At 43.8% G+C, this 14,874-nt stretch overlaps 1 protein-coding gene across 4 annotated transcripts in view; it reads left to right on the forward strand.

The window, feature by feature from the left end:
* The window catches only part of LOC100585611 (core histone macro-H2A.1), a 64,617-nt gene that overhangs the window by 29,461 nt on the left and 20,282 nt on the right, over positions 1-14,874 (forward strand). For 2 of the 4 annotated variants that reach the window (XM_030828850.1, XM_030828868.1), the window contains exons 4-5: positions 6-203; positions 8,980-9,090. In XM_030828850.1, the coding sequence (XP_030684710.1) occupies positions 6-203; positions 8,980-9,090 (309 nt within the window). The remainder of the gene's footprint in view (positions 1-5; positions 204-8,979; positions 9,091-14,874) is intronic. The other 2 variants (XM_030828861.1, XM_030828876.1) reach the window with 1 other exon arrangement.

Genomic DNA, 14,874 nt, shown 5'->3' on the forward strand with positions numbered 1-14,874 from the left:
GAAAGCTGCTAAAAGGAGTCACCATAGCCAGTGGGGGGGTGTTACCCAACATCCACCCCGAGTTGCTAGCGAAGAAGCGGGGATCCAAAGGAAAGTTGGAAGCCATCATCACACCACCCCCAGCCAAAAAGGCCAAGTCTCCATCCCAGAAGAAGCCTGTGTCTAAAAAAGCAGGAGGCAAGAAAGGGGCCCGGAAATCCAAGGTATGTGATTTGGCCAGAATGTATGAAGTGGGATAGGATGGGGTACAGATAAACAGGGTTACCAGGGCCCCCTGCCCCATTCCCCCTGTGGGCTCATCCCACTGATGGGAGAATAAAGGAGGAACATGTAGGAGCTGATTACACCCCAGAGGGGCTAGTCCAACACAAGTAGCCAGAGTCAGGAGGCCCTCCCAGAGTCTAGACCCAGTTGAAGGACAGAACCCCTGTGGGCAAGGGGGATGGATGGTGGGCTTTCAGGGATAGCCTCAAGCTGGAAGGACTCCCAAGCTGGCCCTTCCAGGGAGATGCACACACCTGTGGGAAGGGGGCTTCCCTGTGCTAGGGGACGGCCACTGTCTAGTCCTGTGGCCAGCTACCTACATGCCCAGATGCTCAATTGCAGAACTCTCGTGTTGCCATGGCTGCATGTCTTCCATCAGGGCGCTCTAGACAGTTCACTCTAGAATGGTTGCCTCTGTCAAGGAGGAAAATGGATGTATTACTCAGGTGCTTCTTCCTGGGCCTAACTTGGATTGGCTGGGTCCTAGGTGGTAGAAACCCTCTCACTAGTGTTATCCAATGTCATCTTGGGTGGGGAAGGCCAGCAGACTCCAGGTCATGATCCTCAGTGTGGAGGAGCACCCTCCAGAGGTCCAGGCCTGTGATTGCTGTGCTCACCTGTCTGAGCATGAGCTGGAGACTACAAGGCAACTGGGATACATTTTCTTTGCCCAGTCCTACTTGTCAGCTGTTGTCACAGCCTCCAGAGCCAACAAACAATGGACAGTGCCACCAAAGCTTGGTCTCTAAGAAAATGGAATCTTGAGGCTGCCCTGCTCTGAGGTACCCCTTAAGGAGTCCTCCTTCTGGCCTCCAGCCAGATCAGGAGGAGATTACCCATGGCAGAAGGTGACCTCTGTATTTTGCAAGATCCTCAATAAGAAGTCCCTGGAAATGCCCTGTGGAATATAATGATGCAGTGTCAGGAAGTTCTTCCTACATGAGTCCAAATCCTCTTACCTGAGTGAGACAGTGAGGACACCTTCCCAGGACAGGCTCAAGGAGCTGTGGCCAGGTGAACAGAGCTCCTCCTGTCCTGTCAGCATGTCCTCTCCTTTGAGCCTGCCTGTGGCTCAGGCAGACTGGCTTTCACCCGTATGCAGGGACATCTTCTGTGACCCCCAACCTTCTTGCATCCACACTGTTTGTGGAGCTTTCTTTAGTTGAGGTGGAAGAGGCTGTATTTCTTTGCCTGCACACAATCTAAATTCCTCTTGCCAACATGCCACCCACCCTTAGGCCCAGAATCACTCCCAACTCTTTGAGAGAGAAACCCAATATTGAAGAGTGTCCTGTAAGTTATTTCCAGACACTTGCATTCCACCTAGCTCACGAGTCCTGGAAGAGACTTGAGGCCAGGCAGGGATTTCACAGAATGCTCCACTGCTCATTCCTGCTAACTATAGAATTAGCAGATTGGACAGTTTCTTTTTCCCTTTCAACATATGCAGTTGGGAGGAGGGCAGGGAAGGGAAGGCAGGAGGAAAGTGCTTGTGCAACCCTTTTTAGATGTTAAAAAGGCAACGAAGATATTGAATCTATCATCTTTTGATTATGAGCCCCAGAGACCTGGCTGCCCAAGAGCAGGGCCCTTGATGCTGAGGACAGCAGGGGCAAGACCACGTCCTCAGCTTAGCCTTTGCCCTGGCTGTGTCCTGAGCCATCGCCCTCCTTCATGCGTTCACTGTTGATATTTGAGTGGGTCTCTCAGATGCCAGTGTCTGCTGGCAAACCTGGGCTGAATCTTGTTCCCGTTACTCTAGTCTTCCCCTCGTAGTTTTTGTTCTATGACTTTCTGAACTTCCCAATTTAGTAAACACTAGGAATTCATCTTACTTTTTGGACTTGAAGTATTTGGAGTAGGGGTGTCTTTAGCTCCTAGTAGCTATATTTGGAACTTAGTGTTTCTAATAACCATATGCCAATAATCACTGGACCACTCAACTTTTCCCTTGATTACAAAAGCAGGAAGCCTGTTATGGTGGTCTGTTTTTCTTCCACACAATAAAACACATTGTCTGCTTACTGTACCAGTATTTGGCTAACATTAAACCCTGGGGGAAGCTGAAATTGGAACCGTGAACAGCTAATTTTCAAAACATTTGTTTAATGTAAATTGTGGTGTCAGCTCCCAGAAACAGCAGAAAACCCTGCATCTCTAGGTTTAAGTGGAACGTTCTGAAAATAACCTTTCCAGGGACATGCAGAGAAAGCCTTAGTAACATGCTAAAGCACTTGTAGTGAGAGTTGGTATTTTTCAGGTGTCAACACTTGAATTCCAAATCATAATTTTTCCCACAATTCTACATAATTTGGAGGTTTTGAAAATCTCCAATTGTGACAGCTGAGTCAGCTATAGTGGAAATGGTTGGAGAAGGCAACAAACTGCACCAGGGGCTGGGTGTCCAGAGCCTGGCTGTACACTAGGGCTTCTCTCTACTTGGGTGGCTTCAGGCAAGTCTGTTCCCTCTCTATGCCTCAATTTACCTCCACTTATAAAATGATCAGGTCCATTCCAGCCTTACAATTCAGTAACCATATGCGTATTACATAATGTTTTTGAGTAGGGCATATGTATGAGTTTGGACAAAAGAGTATGCAGTAAAAAAAAGTTTTGCTCCCACTGTAGTCCCTCACCTTACTTCTCCCCAGGGCACACTCAATGAGTTTTTATGTCTCCTTTCAGAAAGTCTATGCATATAAAAGCATGTAGAGATGTAAATCCCTCCCCATCCTACTTGTTCTTTTTTTTTTTAAATAAAAATCATATGAGCGCCCTATTTTAGTAGTGTGGCACAGTGACTAAGGGTGCAGGCTCTGGGGTTAGCCATTTCCTAGCTGCATGATCTTGGCAGGTTGCAGAACATCTCTGGTGTTCAGTTTCCTCATCTTTAAAAAGGAGATGTAACACAAGGTGGTTGTGAGGCTTCACAGAATTCATGGAAGTGCATAGAACAATGTCTGGCACCTGTGTTCACTGCCCCTGTCGTATTCTGGGCAGTCCTTCCATGTCTCTGCATGTAGAGCTGCTTTAGTGTTGCATGGGATGACTGGTCACTTATGTGATATATAAAAACAGTGTAGCCAGCTGAATTAGTCCATTCTTAACGCTCCTGTGAAGAAAGGCCCAAGACTGAGCAATTTATAAAGAAAAGCAGTTTAATTGAGTGACACTTCCATATGGCTGGGAAAGCCTCAGGAAACTTAGAATCATGGCAAAAGGCACCTCTTCACAGGACAGCAGGAGAGAGAGGAGCAAGCAGGGGAAATGCCAGACACTTGTAAAACCATCAAATTTCATGAGAACTCATTCACTGTCATGGGAACAGCACGGGGGAAATCACCCACCGTGATCCAGTTACCTCCACCTGGTCTCACCCTTGACACATGGGGATTATGGGGATTACAATTTGAGGTGAGATTTGGGTGGGGGGGCACAGAGCCAAACCATATCATCACCCTTCTACAAGTGGACTTTTAGATTGTTCTAGCGTTCATTCTGACACACAGTAACTGTCATTGTTTGTGGATCTCTGTCCTCACGTGCAAGTAAATGTATAGGATAAAGTCCTCAAAGTGAACTTACTGAGGCAAAGAGTGAGTATATTTTTAGCTTTGGCTATTACTCACTTTTAGGGCATTTTAACTACATTAATCTCAAAAACCACCTCATCTTTTTAACATTTAATACTGAGTTTTAAAAAAATGAATATTCATTAGACCAATTTGTATCTAGTCTGTATGCACTAGTTACTATTCTCAGTAGTGGAGATGTGGCAGAGAACAAAGTCCCTGCCTTCCCTCAGTGTTCGGGGAGGAGGTGCAGATTCATTACAGAAGGCGGGAGGGAGTAGCTGCTATGACAAAAATAAAGTGGCATGATGGCAGAGCCAGTATTATTTTACATAGGCAGAGAGGTGAGGTTACTCTCATGATACTGGAGCAGAGCCCCAGCAGAGTAAGGTATTTGGCCATTCAAGTGACTGGGGACAGAGAGCTCCTGGCAGAGGAATGGCAAGTAGGCCTGAGGTGGGAGCATGCCTGGCCCCTCTTAAGAGAACGTGATAGGACTTGCCTGTGGACTCCCTAACATTTTTGTAACATGGATACTTTTGGCAGTGAGGGAAGCCTGGGGACCCTTACTCGAGATAAAGATTCCAAATGCATAAAATAAAATACCTAAAATTCAAAGGAAACTATGCCTAATTTCGTCCCTCAGGTTAAGATCCATCAGATGTACACTAAGAATCATAGGATAACTTTCAGGGGATCTCTAAGAAGCCAGTTTTTGCCAAACTTTTGGATAAATAATGATCTCACCAGGGATTTTTTCAAACACAAACAAACCATCAACAAACTTCACCCTATCCCCATGTGAAAACTACCCTCCTAGATCATAAATATAGGCTTGCTCCTTACCACCCGGCAAAAGCCCAAAGTGATTTTGGTAGAGTGCCTCTTTCTCTTGTTGAGGAATATTTAAACTACAAATTGAGTGATTAATGTTCTGGTAAGGGAAGCCAGAGAAAGGAATTGGTTCGTTTGAGAAGCTACTATTACAAAAATTTGCTGGCCTTCTATTGAAATTTTAGGCTGTTCAAACATTAGAATAAGAGACTAAACATAGGTAAACGTGGGGTGATGATTTTACATAAGTCTTTCTGGATGCTCAGTTCTACAGGTTCTTACATGTCTCCCAGCTGACTCTGACCTAACAGGTTTTCTACTGCTCAGAACAAAGCCGGGCAAGTGTCCAATACATGGAAATTTATGGGTTTGTAGGACAATATAAAATTATAACAGTCTTTTTGGAGCTGACAGAATTGCTTGCTAACTTTTATTTCCCCCAAACTGAGATATGAAAATAATCTACCACTTAGTAGATTCCATTTCATAGAAGAAAGGGCACTTTTTTTTTTTATTACACTTTAAGTTCTAGGGCACATGTGCACAATGTGCAGGTTTGTTACATATGTATACATGTGCCATGTTGGTTTGCTGCACCCATTAACTTGTCATTTACATTAGGTATTTCTCCTAATGCTATCCCTCCCCCAGCCCCACACCCCCCAACAGGCCCTGGTGTGTGATGTTCCCCGCCCTGTGTCCAAGTGTTCTTATTATTCAGTTCCCACCTATGAGTGAGAACATGCGGTGTTTGGTTTTCTGTCCTTGTGATAGTTTGCTGAGAATGATGGTTTCCAGCTTCATCCATGTCCCTACAAAGGCCATCTGACAAAGGGCTAATATCCAGAATCTACAAAGAACTTAAATTTACAAGAAAAAATCAACCCCATCAAAAAGTGGGCAAAGGATATGAACAGACACTTCTCAAATGAAGACATTTATGCAGCCAACAGACACATGAAAAAATGCTCATCATCACTGGTCATCAGAGAAATGCAAATCAAAACCACAATGAGATACCATCTCACACCAGTTAGAGTGGTGATCATTAAAAAGTCAGGAAACAACAGGTGCTGGAGATGATGTGGAGAAATAGGAACGCTTTTACATTGTTGGTGAGAGTGTAAACTAGTTCAACCATTGTGGAAGACAGTGTGGCGATTCCTCAAGGATCTAGAACTAGAAATACCATTTGACCCAGCGATCCCATTACTGGGTATATACCCAAAGGATTATAAATCATGCTACTATAAAGACACATGCACACGTATGTTTATTGCAGCACTATTCACAATAGCAGACTTGGAACCAACCCAAATGTCCACCAATGATAGACTGGATTAAGAAAATATGGCACATATACACCATGGAATACTATGCAGCCATAAGAAAGGGCATTTTAATACCAAAACATTAGGAAGAGACATGATTTCAGAAAATAGGCTTTATGAAAAACTTGGTTACAGTTGCTATGATTTGAATGCGTTAACATCTCACAAGCAACTGTGCCGACCTTAAGCACCTGCCCTGTTGTCCCGTCGGGTGGGAACCTTGAAGGGAAAAGGCAGAAGTTCTTTGCCAAGTGGGCGGGCTATATAGGACCAGGCAGTGATGGCTTGTCTCTAGAGTGCTTTACTACTTTCTAAGGCCAGTCGTTTAATCAGGAACTCTCCAGTCTTAGTCTCATTTTCTTTTCTTTTCTTTTTTTTTTTTTGGTATTTTTGGTAGCAGTGGGGTTTTGCTGTGTTGCCCAGGCTGGTATCCTCCTGCCTTGGCCTCCCAAAGCGTTGAGATTACAGGCATGAGCCACCACTCCCAAACCCAGTCTTATTTTCCAAATAAGGAATCTGAGGCTTAGGGAAAAGGAGCAGTTTTCCCAAAGTCATGCTGTTAGGGGAGCCAGGACCCAAATACAGAACTTCAGAGTTCAAACTTCAGAGTACTATCACTTTTATGTCCTGTGACCATTTTTAACAGTTGGAAAATTTACATTATTTTCTCCTTCTCTTTTGCTTGCCCCACAAACTTTCATCTTAATGTAACACATTTCTATTCTATTTTTTAGTTCTGCAACAAAAATAATGTATATAAATTTCAATTTTGAAAAAGTCTTTTTTGACTTTTATAAAAGCGTTAAATAGTAGATTCTACAAGATTGGATAGTTAGCACATTTATTAATAATATACAATTGATCAAACTGACAAATGCATTACAAATTCTAATAACTGTTAAGGAAAAGGTATAATTTTATTGGAAAACCATCTTGTAATGGGCTGGGTGGATTTTTTTTCCCCCTAACTAGTTCAAGTATCCTCAGATGAATATTACTTATTGTTGAAATGAAACAGGGCTCAGCATCCTATTTTTATATATTTCTAGATATGAATGTCTGGAAAATCTTTTTCACTAAAAAAAATTGAAATGGAAAGCGTTTTGTTATAGCAACATCATTCAGTCCTCTGAACTCTTTGATATATGCCAACAATACATAGTGTAATCTCATCAATTTGTTTTAATAAACGTTTTATTTTAGAATAGTGTTAGATTTACATAGGGTTACAAAGATAGTACAGAGAGTTCTTGAATATCCCTCACCCAGTTTCCCCATTGTTAACATCTCACATAACCGTGGTATACATGGTCACAACAAGGAAATCAACACTGGTCCATTACTGTTAACTTCACCAGTCTGTTTTCTGAAGATCTATCAGCTATTAACTCAATTAGGTATTGCTTCAGTTTTGTTGAAAGCACAGGATTAAAAACACCTGACTTGTGAAAGTCTGTTATGCAGCCTGTCCTATTCTTGGCTCCTGTAAAGTATATCAAAAAGGGCTTCACTAAGATTTACCGTATAATTGTTGATTATAACTGTTTCTCTTTCACTCATCAAATGTTAAACACTCAATAGGAAAATCAAAATAGTGATAATTTGTAATGTATCTTTGCCAGTACTGTATTTCTTGATAAAATGCTTTTTCTCTTATTTATAGCATAACCTTGGAACTTCAGATTTAGCTCACTAAATTTAGGAAAAATGTTTGCCATATAACATAATTGCTAAAGCAGCCCTTATTGTTAAAAGCCATTAGCAAAATTAGACCTTACTTTTCATTGTAAGTAAAAAAAGTTAATATGCTCATGTTAATGAATTTGAATCCTAAATAGGCAAATGGATAGGACACAGGCCTTACCCTGAGTTTATTCAGATTTATCCTTCAGGAAGGCATGGCCATCTGTAATATTTCTCACCCCTTCTTTCTGGATTTCCTCCCACTAGACCCTCCCTCAGGACTGAAGTACTTTTTATTAATAATTTGGGGAAGGGAAAGGTGAAGTGTCTAAATGAAAACCAATGTTGTTCTCACTATCCTTACTCTACAATTTATTTGAATGCAGAAAATCTCGAAATTAGCCAAAGTATCCATTTCTAATACAGGCTTTGTCCTTAATAGAAATATGCCAAAAACATGTATCCCTACTCCCACAGTGGTGTGCCATATTAATATTTACTCTGGGAAGTGGGAGGAGGGTAGTTATGAAAGGAGCTCTGGCGTGGAACCTTGACCACAGGTGTAGATCCTTCTTAGGGCAGATCAGTTGTAGGAAAATGTTAGGAAGTAGACAATCGGAAAGTTGGTTTCTTAAACTCTCCATGTCATGTACCTCTCTCAGAAGATCCTTGGGAACTCCAGGGCATACATATTTCAGTCTTAATAATGCTGAGGAAGAAGCTGAAGACCAAGCCAAGAACCATGGGTCAAGTGGTCCCCAGGGAGACAGATGGTTCACCACAGCCACCACATGCGTCCTTCTCTAACGCTGGCTTTAATGAAGGAGGGTGGAAGCGAGTCTGACCTCACGGAGTCAGGAAGGTTAGAGGGTTATAGTCCTTCGTCTGCTTTTTGAGAACTAGTGACCTAGAACAGTTTTTCTTCTTAAGCTCGAATAGTATTACAGACATCTAGAAAGGAAAGACACTTAAAGATCCTTAATTAAGAGACATTTACTTGGTCTGAATTTATGAAAATGGTTCTATTCTAAATGATCACTGTAAAGTGAAGTTTTACCTTTAAGTGGCTGATTTTTTTTAAGATCATAAAGTGATTAAAATATAACTTAACACACTCCATAGAACTCTTGTACCTCAAAATGAATCTGAGCTCCCCCTTGGAGAAATGCTGAGAACTGGTTGTGGTTTAGTTTCCTGTTTCCCCTTGAGTGTTAGGGGTGAGGCTTGGGAGCTGCCTCTCTGTTAGGATGCCTGTGTCTGTGTGGCCCACATTCTGACCTTTCTGTCTGTGCAAGAAGAAGCAGGGTGAAGTCAGTAAGGCAGCCAGCGCCGACAGCACGACCGAGGGCACACCTGCCGACGGCTTCACAGTCCTCTCCACCAAGAGCCTCTTCCTTGGCCAGAAGGTAGGCAGATGCGCGGCCTCAGTCTACTTGAGGGCCCCAAGGGACAGATGGGCACAGGCCACCTCCACTGGAAGGCTGGGGGGATCCCGGGGGTCACTCCCAGCCTCGTGGGTAGACAGAGTGGGCTGTGAGCTTTGGGAGTGGCCTCAGGGAGTGCTAAGTGCTGGGGAGGCCACAATGCTGAGGGAGGACCCTGGCAGCTGGGGAAGGGAGACAGTGGTAAAAAAGAAGAGGGCAGGAGGCCCCTGTGGGAGATGGGGACCCTTGGTTAGTCTGGAGGAGGAGCTGCTTCTGTGGGATAAACTGGTCATCAGGTAGCACCAGCCAAGGAACTAGGCAGAAGTCAAGCCTTGGTGGTGGAAGGTGAACAACCTAGCCGGCAGCCTGCTTGTCCTGGGGGGCACTAACGGTAGAGCCTCAGGTCTGATTCAGGGCTCTACAGGGGATTGTTTTCAGACTGTACTGATGGGTGCACTGGGTTTCTTCACTGAACCACCAGATGACTCTTCCAGCTAATTGTTTGTTTGTTTTAACCATGGGCAATATATTTTCAGCCGCCCCAGTGATGCAACTTTGCCAGGACGCCATGGTTTTGTAAAAGACAATTCACTTTTATTAAAAATAAAAATGATGCAAAGGCTTTTAAGACCTGAGAATGAGAGTTAACTAATATTTCTTTATTGACACCAAAAAAGGGGTGGGAGGAAAGAATTAAGCTCTTCTTAATTTTTTAATCCTATACTTAAAAAATTAAAGGAATGAATTTGACCTTCCAAGTTAATCTGTGTTAGTTTGAATGCGGTAACAAACTTGGATCTGAAGCTGCATCATTTTTAAACCCTCACTGTCAATTTCTTTTGCATCACAGTGACACGGTTCCCTCGCTCACGTCATTGCAAGTTCTCCTCCTACCCCTTTCCCTCTTTCTGTCACTAATTGCACTCTCTCTCATGATGCAATTCCTGTGGTGGACTCTGTGTTCCAGAAAATAACCATTACTGTTTACATTTTTAACCATTCTTTGTATTTTGTATGCATTTTTCAAAAGAAAAAGTAGCACTAGTTGTCATCTTAAGGTCTGGGGATTTGAAAGTTTTTGCTTAAAATATTTTTTGTTCCTTTATAAATTTTGACTCAGCAGTGAAGACAACTGCCTGGGTCTACTTTCACCCCGTAACATATTCCTTGGGTAATGTATTGAAAGTTAACGTGACCCATCCACATTAGTTCCGTTTGAAATACAGAGCAGTTCAGCCCCTGGGGTCACCTTCTCCCTCTTTTCCCCACTCTGCCCTTAGGCACTCCCACCCTGGCCTCTCCCCTCCCTGTGTTCTTGCTACCTCCTGCCAGCCACTCCAAAGGCAGCCTCAGATCAGAATTCCTCATACCTCCCTTGCTGGATGAACTAAAATATTTCCAAAGTAGCAGCAAATATGGCTGTAAAAATGTCCATGCAAAATGCAGATGCCCTTCTTGTTGCTGTGATCTTCTGAAAGAAATGGGATCACGGCCTCCTCTGGGCTCTGTTTGTGAGCCCTGGAGGGGAGGGGGCAAAGGCCACAGACATCTTGCTAGCTTCTCCTAAGAGCCAGGAACATGTCAGCTCTCAGCAAGTCAACTCTTCCTTTTCAGATACACCTGGTCTCAGGGCCAGGCGTCACATGAATAAAATTAAAGTACAGTAGAGTAAAATTTTGGCTAATAATGACTGTTCCCTACTCAGAGTTGGTAGGGTGAGGATACAAAAAGCCATAGAAAAGTACTGATACACTATAATAAATTACAAACATATCATTTAATGTTATTTTAAAAAATGGAGAATGAAAGCAGTGAGCTTAGCTTAACAGTGAAATTAATGTTCTTATCTTGACTTTTGGAAGGAAAATTTGAAAGGAATGGTTAAGCTGCAACCCAGCATAAAATGGTCAGCCATAAGAGGGGCTGAATGTAGACCCAGACAGACCACCTAGCCTTCTTTCCCATATCACCCCCTTTTTAGTGGTGAAAACAAAACACCAGGCTGCCAAGAAACTGCCCTTCCTGTTTAATGTGCTTGTGACTTTATGACCCAAGATTCTCACATATCCAGGAAGAGGTACCCAAAAATCTAGTGCTGCAGACGCTGTTTAGCAGAATAAACTCCATGTTTCCAAAATAAAGCAGCATCTTAAGTCAGCCTAAGCACCAGTGTTAGAAACTAGGGTTCCAACTGCCCTTTCTGGAACCCTACACCCCTGCAGCATGAGATGGAGTGAGTGTTGATACATTAGAGCATTATTTTGAAGCATTACTTTCTGGCTTTTTGTTGGCTATTACTGTCAGGTGAAAATCATGGCATATAGTGTAAAAAAGGCAAAAATCATGAAACTAACACACAGTTTTTACAAAAAGCACATTTAAAATATTATAGACATTAATTTTGACTTGGATTTTAGGAAATGTTTCAAAAGGGGTACTTTAGAATGGTGACTATATGGTACCCTGTGGCCTGTAAATCTCATTTTTCTATCCGTGACATTGAAACCAGTGCTTGAAGACTGCAAGCAAGCTGGGGTGGAGAAAGGTGATATTGTGCATGCTACAGCCCTGTAAGGCATGGTTGCTAAGCTACTCAGGAAGCATGGCCCAGCCTTACCATTGATGTTAATGACATATTTCACATACTGAAGTCTCAGGAGTCATCACAGCCATTACTCTCTGATTTTGCCCAATGTTCACACACATTGTTGAATTGTTTTAAAAAAGAAATCAGTGCTGTGAATCTGAGTCAACTAAATGTTTTTGCTTTGTGTTCAGCCAAGATTTGCAGTCTTTTTTCAGAGGTTTTAAAATTTTCAGAAAAAACATTTCTAATGTGTCTAATGTGTCAGTGGTAGTAAATGATTTAAGTTTCCTTGGTAGAGTCAGTATTATTTGAAGGAGTTAGGAAGGCAGTCTGAGGCTATGATGAGTCTCCTTACCTCCCAAATGATCAAGATGGCAACCCCAGCTCGCAGGCCGTTCAAGGCAGGCATAACGTACCATGGGTTTTCTCCCTTTGATCCACACACCCTTCTCCTGGGGGCTGGAAGAACTGAGGAGAAAGGGAGCTCTTGAAGTTGAAGCATCAGTGAGGGAGAAAAACCATTCACCCCTTCCCCCCACTATGGCTGAGGACTGGCTTCTGAGACAGTTTACGAAACTGACAAAGCCATGAAGGAATGGCTCAGCTATCGGCCATCTGGACGTCCAGCAGTATCTATCTATGTCCTTATCTTTGTGGGGCTCTTTCTAGCTGGACACACTAGATTCTGCTGCCAGGCGCAAGGCCTCTGGAGAAATCCAGCTTGGGCATGCATGCCTGCAGGGAGAGCCACACAGCACAGCTGTGAGGGCAGGAGCCAGCCCTGGAGTGTGCCCCAGGGAAGACACAGCTCTCAGGAGGAGTCTGGAAAGGGTCCTATGGAAGACATTGCCCTTCTCATTCCCCTCGTTGAAGTGAACTTTGGGGACAGGAAAATAACTGCATTTTAGGTGGTCAGCCAGGCCTCCTTCCTTGTCCGTTATGAGAAAATGAGAGACACCAAAATCTGACAGTTACAGGCTAGATTTAACATACTGCTCAGGCACTATCTTTAACAGTCACTTTCATTAACTAAAATTGGGTTTCTAATCATATTTTTTTAAAAGAACCAAGAAGGAATGTACTATTTCCTGTAGCCAAGTAGGTCAGGTCAGGCAGTCTGCATGTCCATTCAGACACTCCTTCCCTGTCGTCATCAACAGACCGCCTCCTGCCCTGCCCTAAATGGTGGGGGCCAGCCTCCCATCCAGGCAAGGACAGCTTGGCTCTGAGCCGCCTCAGATACAAGCCAGGCCCAGGGCTCAATTTCTGAGCTCTGGCATTTCCATTAACCATGCCTTAAAGGAAAGCAGGCAGAGGCAGTCATTTTATCTGAGTTATATCTGAGGATGTTTGATGTTCAGTTCTAACTCTACATGCCCAGGGGAACCCCAGCACTGGCTTAGGCACTATACAGCACTCAGGGTTAGGGGGCCACACCCACTCTTGCCTTCAAAGAGATTATACTCTGATGAGCGTATACCATGAGTAAAGAACGATGGTTTCCATGGACATCCTCACCACAGGGAAGACTCGGGTACTGCTTGTATCAGAAGCTGGCCCAGCAGAGCCAGTGAGGTTAGGATCGTTGGATCCCAGTGCTGGAAGGGATCTTGAAGGTCCCTTGGCTATGACCCTTTCTGCCAACTGCACAGCCACCTGGGACCCACTCCTGCTCTATAACTGGCAGTGCCCTATGGTTACTTTCCTCAGTGGCTAACAGTCTTCATAGCTGCTTTAAATTCCTCAGGCTGTGGTTTAAAACTTAGTTTTCCATCTTTCCTGATGATAGTACAAAGAAGCAGTCACCTTATTCAAATTCTGAAACCATTAATGATCCTTATTCCTCCCAGAAAATCAGACTAATTTTGGGAATTTTTACGGTTCCCAGAAATCTGATTTCCTAACCCACAAGGACCACTTCTCTGCCGTGTACTTCAGATGGACACACACCCCTCTGGCTGATAAACCCCACTGGATCTGACCCTGGCTGGTGGGAGGGGACCCTGGGGCCTCCTAGGACTGGACCTCTGTCTTGGCTCTATCTCGCTTATTCATTTGTGACTGGACAGTGGGAGCCTGTCCAGACACATGTGTACCTGGTCCATTTGCACGCTATGCTCATGGGCTTTCTTCTGTATAGTGGAGCTACTGTCTTCGTTCATGATCATCTCACTGTTGGCTTCTGCCCACTGGCCCACCTGCCAAGCTGATTACCCATTTGTCCTTCCAAAGTGCTTGAATTAATTTGTCTTCTCCCTTTCCCATTCTCTTCCCCTGATGCACACATCCCAAGCACACACTTTCTAGTCAAGATTGTTTAAAAATACATATTTGTACACATTTTACAGCAAAAACACTTTTCTGGCTCAGCCACATACCCTGAGGACTTCTGCTGAGCCCCAGTGCATAGCATAGTTGGAAAATCACAACTCTAGCCTCATCCACAGATGTGAAAAGTGAAACAGCACTTTGTTGGCAGGAAATCCTCAATGCTGAGTAGTAGTGGCTCCCTGAGGTACTGTAGTCTGCACTTCCAAGAGTGGGGCTGCCTCTGGTCAGAAGGGAAGGTAGTGAGTCCAAAGGAAGCTGGGAATTCTCCATGAGCTTGAGTTCTGTTCGCAACTGCTCCCTTCCTTCAGCAAATCCAAGTTTCCCCCAGAGAATCCCATTCCCCTAGACAGAGCAGGTGGTTCTCCCCAGAAGAGAGTCAGATATAGGCCACTGAGGGGGTCTTCCTGGCTAGCTGAAGCAGAGCCCACCAAAACAGCTACTTTTCCAATGAAGCATTTCTGAATATAACACCAGAAGCATCTATACAATTGGAAAAAATTGTGTGAATGTTAAGGATTGAACATGTATTGTTTTAAACATAGGAATTTATAGATGCCTTAAAAGCATACACATCCACATTACACTGAGTAGATCGAGTCTTTTTCTCCTTTGCCTGCCTTCCTCACCAACCTCCTGCCTCTTCACACTGTGTGGGGTGTGTTTTGGTGGTGTGTGGTAGGGAGTATTGGCTTGAGTTTTTATAAATAGCATTTGCTTGGAGCCAAATGCAGAACTAAATAATAGAGTAAAATCCTTTGCCTTGTTCTAAATCCTGAGAGTTCACTTGCCTTACCCTAAGGCCCCCCACTCTGTGCCCACCCACACCCCTCCTCCCTGGGGGCAGCAGT

Source organism: Nomascus leucogenys, chromosome 2, assembly GCF_006542625.1.
Source record: "Nomascus leucogenys isolate Asia chromosome 2, Asia_NLE_v1, whole genome shotgun sequence".
NCBI lineage: Eukaryota > Metazoa > Chordata > Mammalia > Primates > Hylobatidae > Nomascus > Nomascus leucogenys.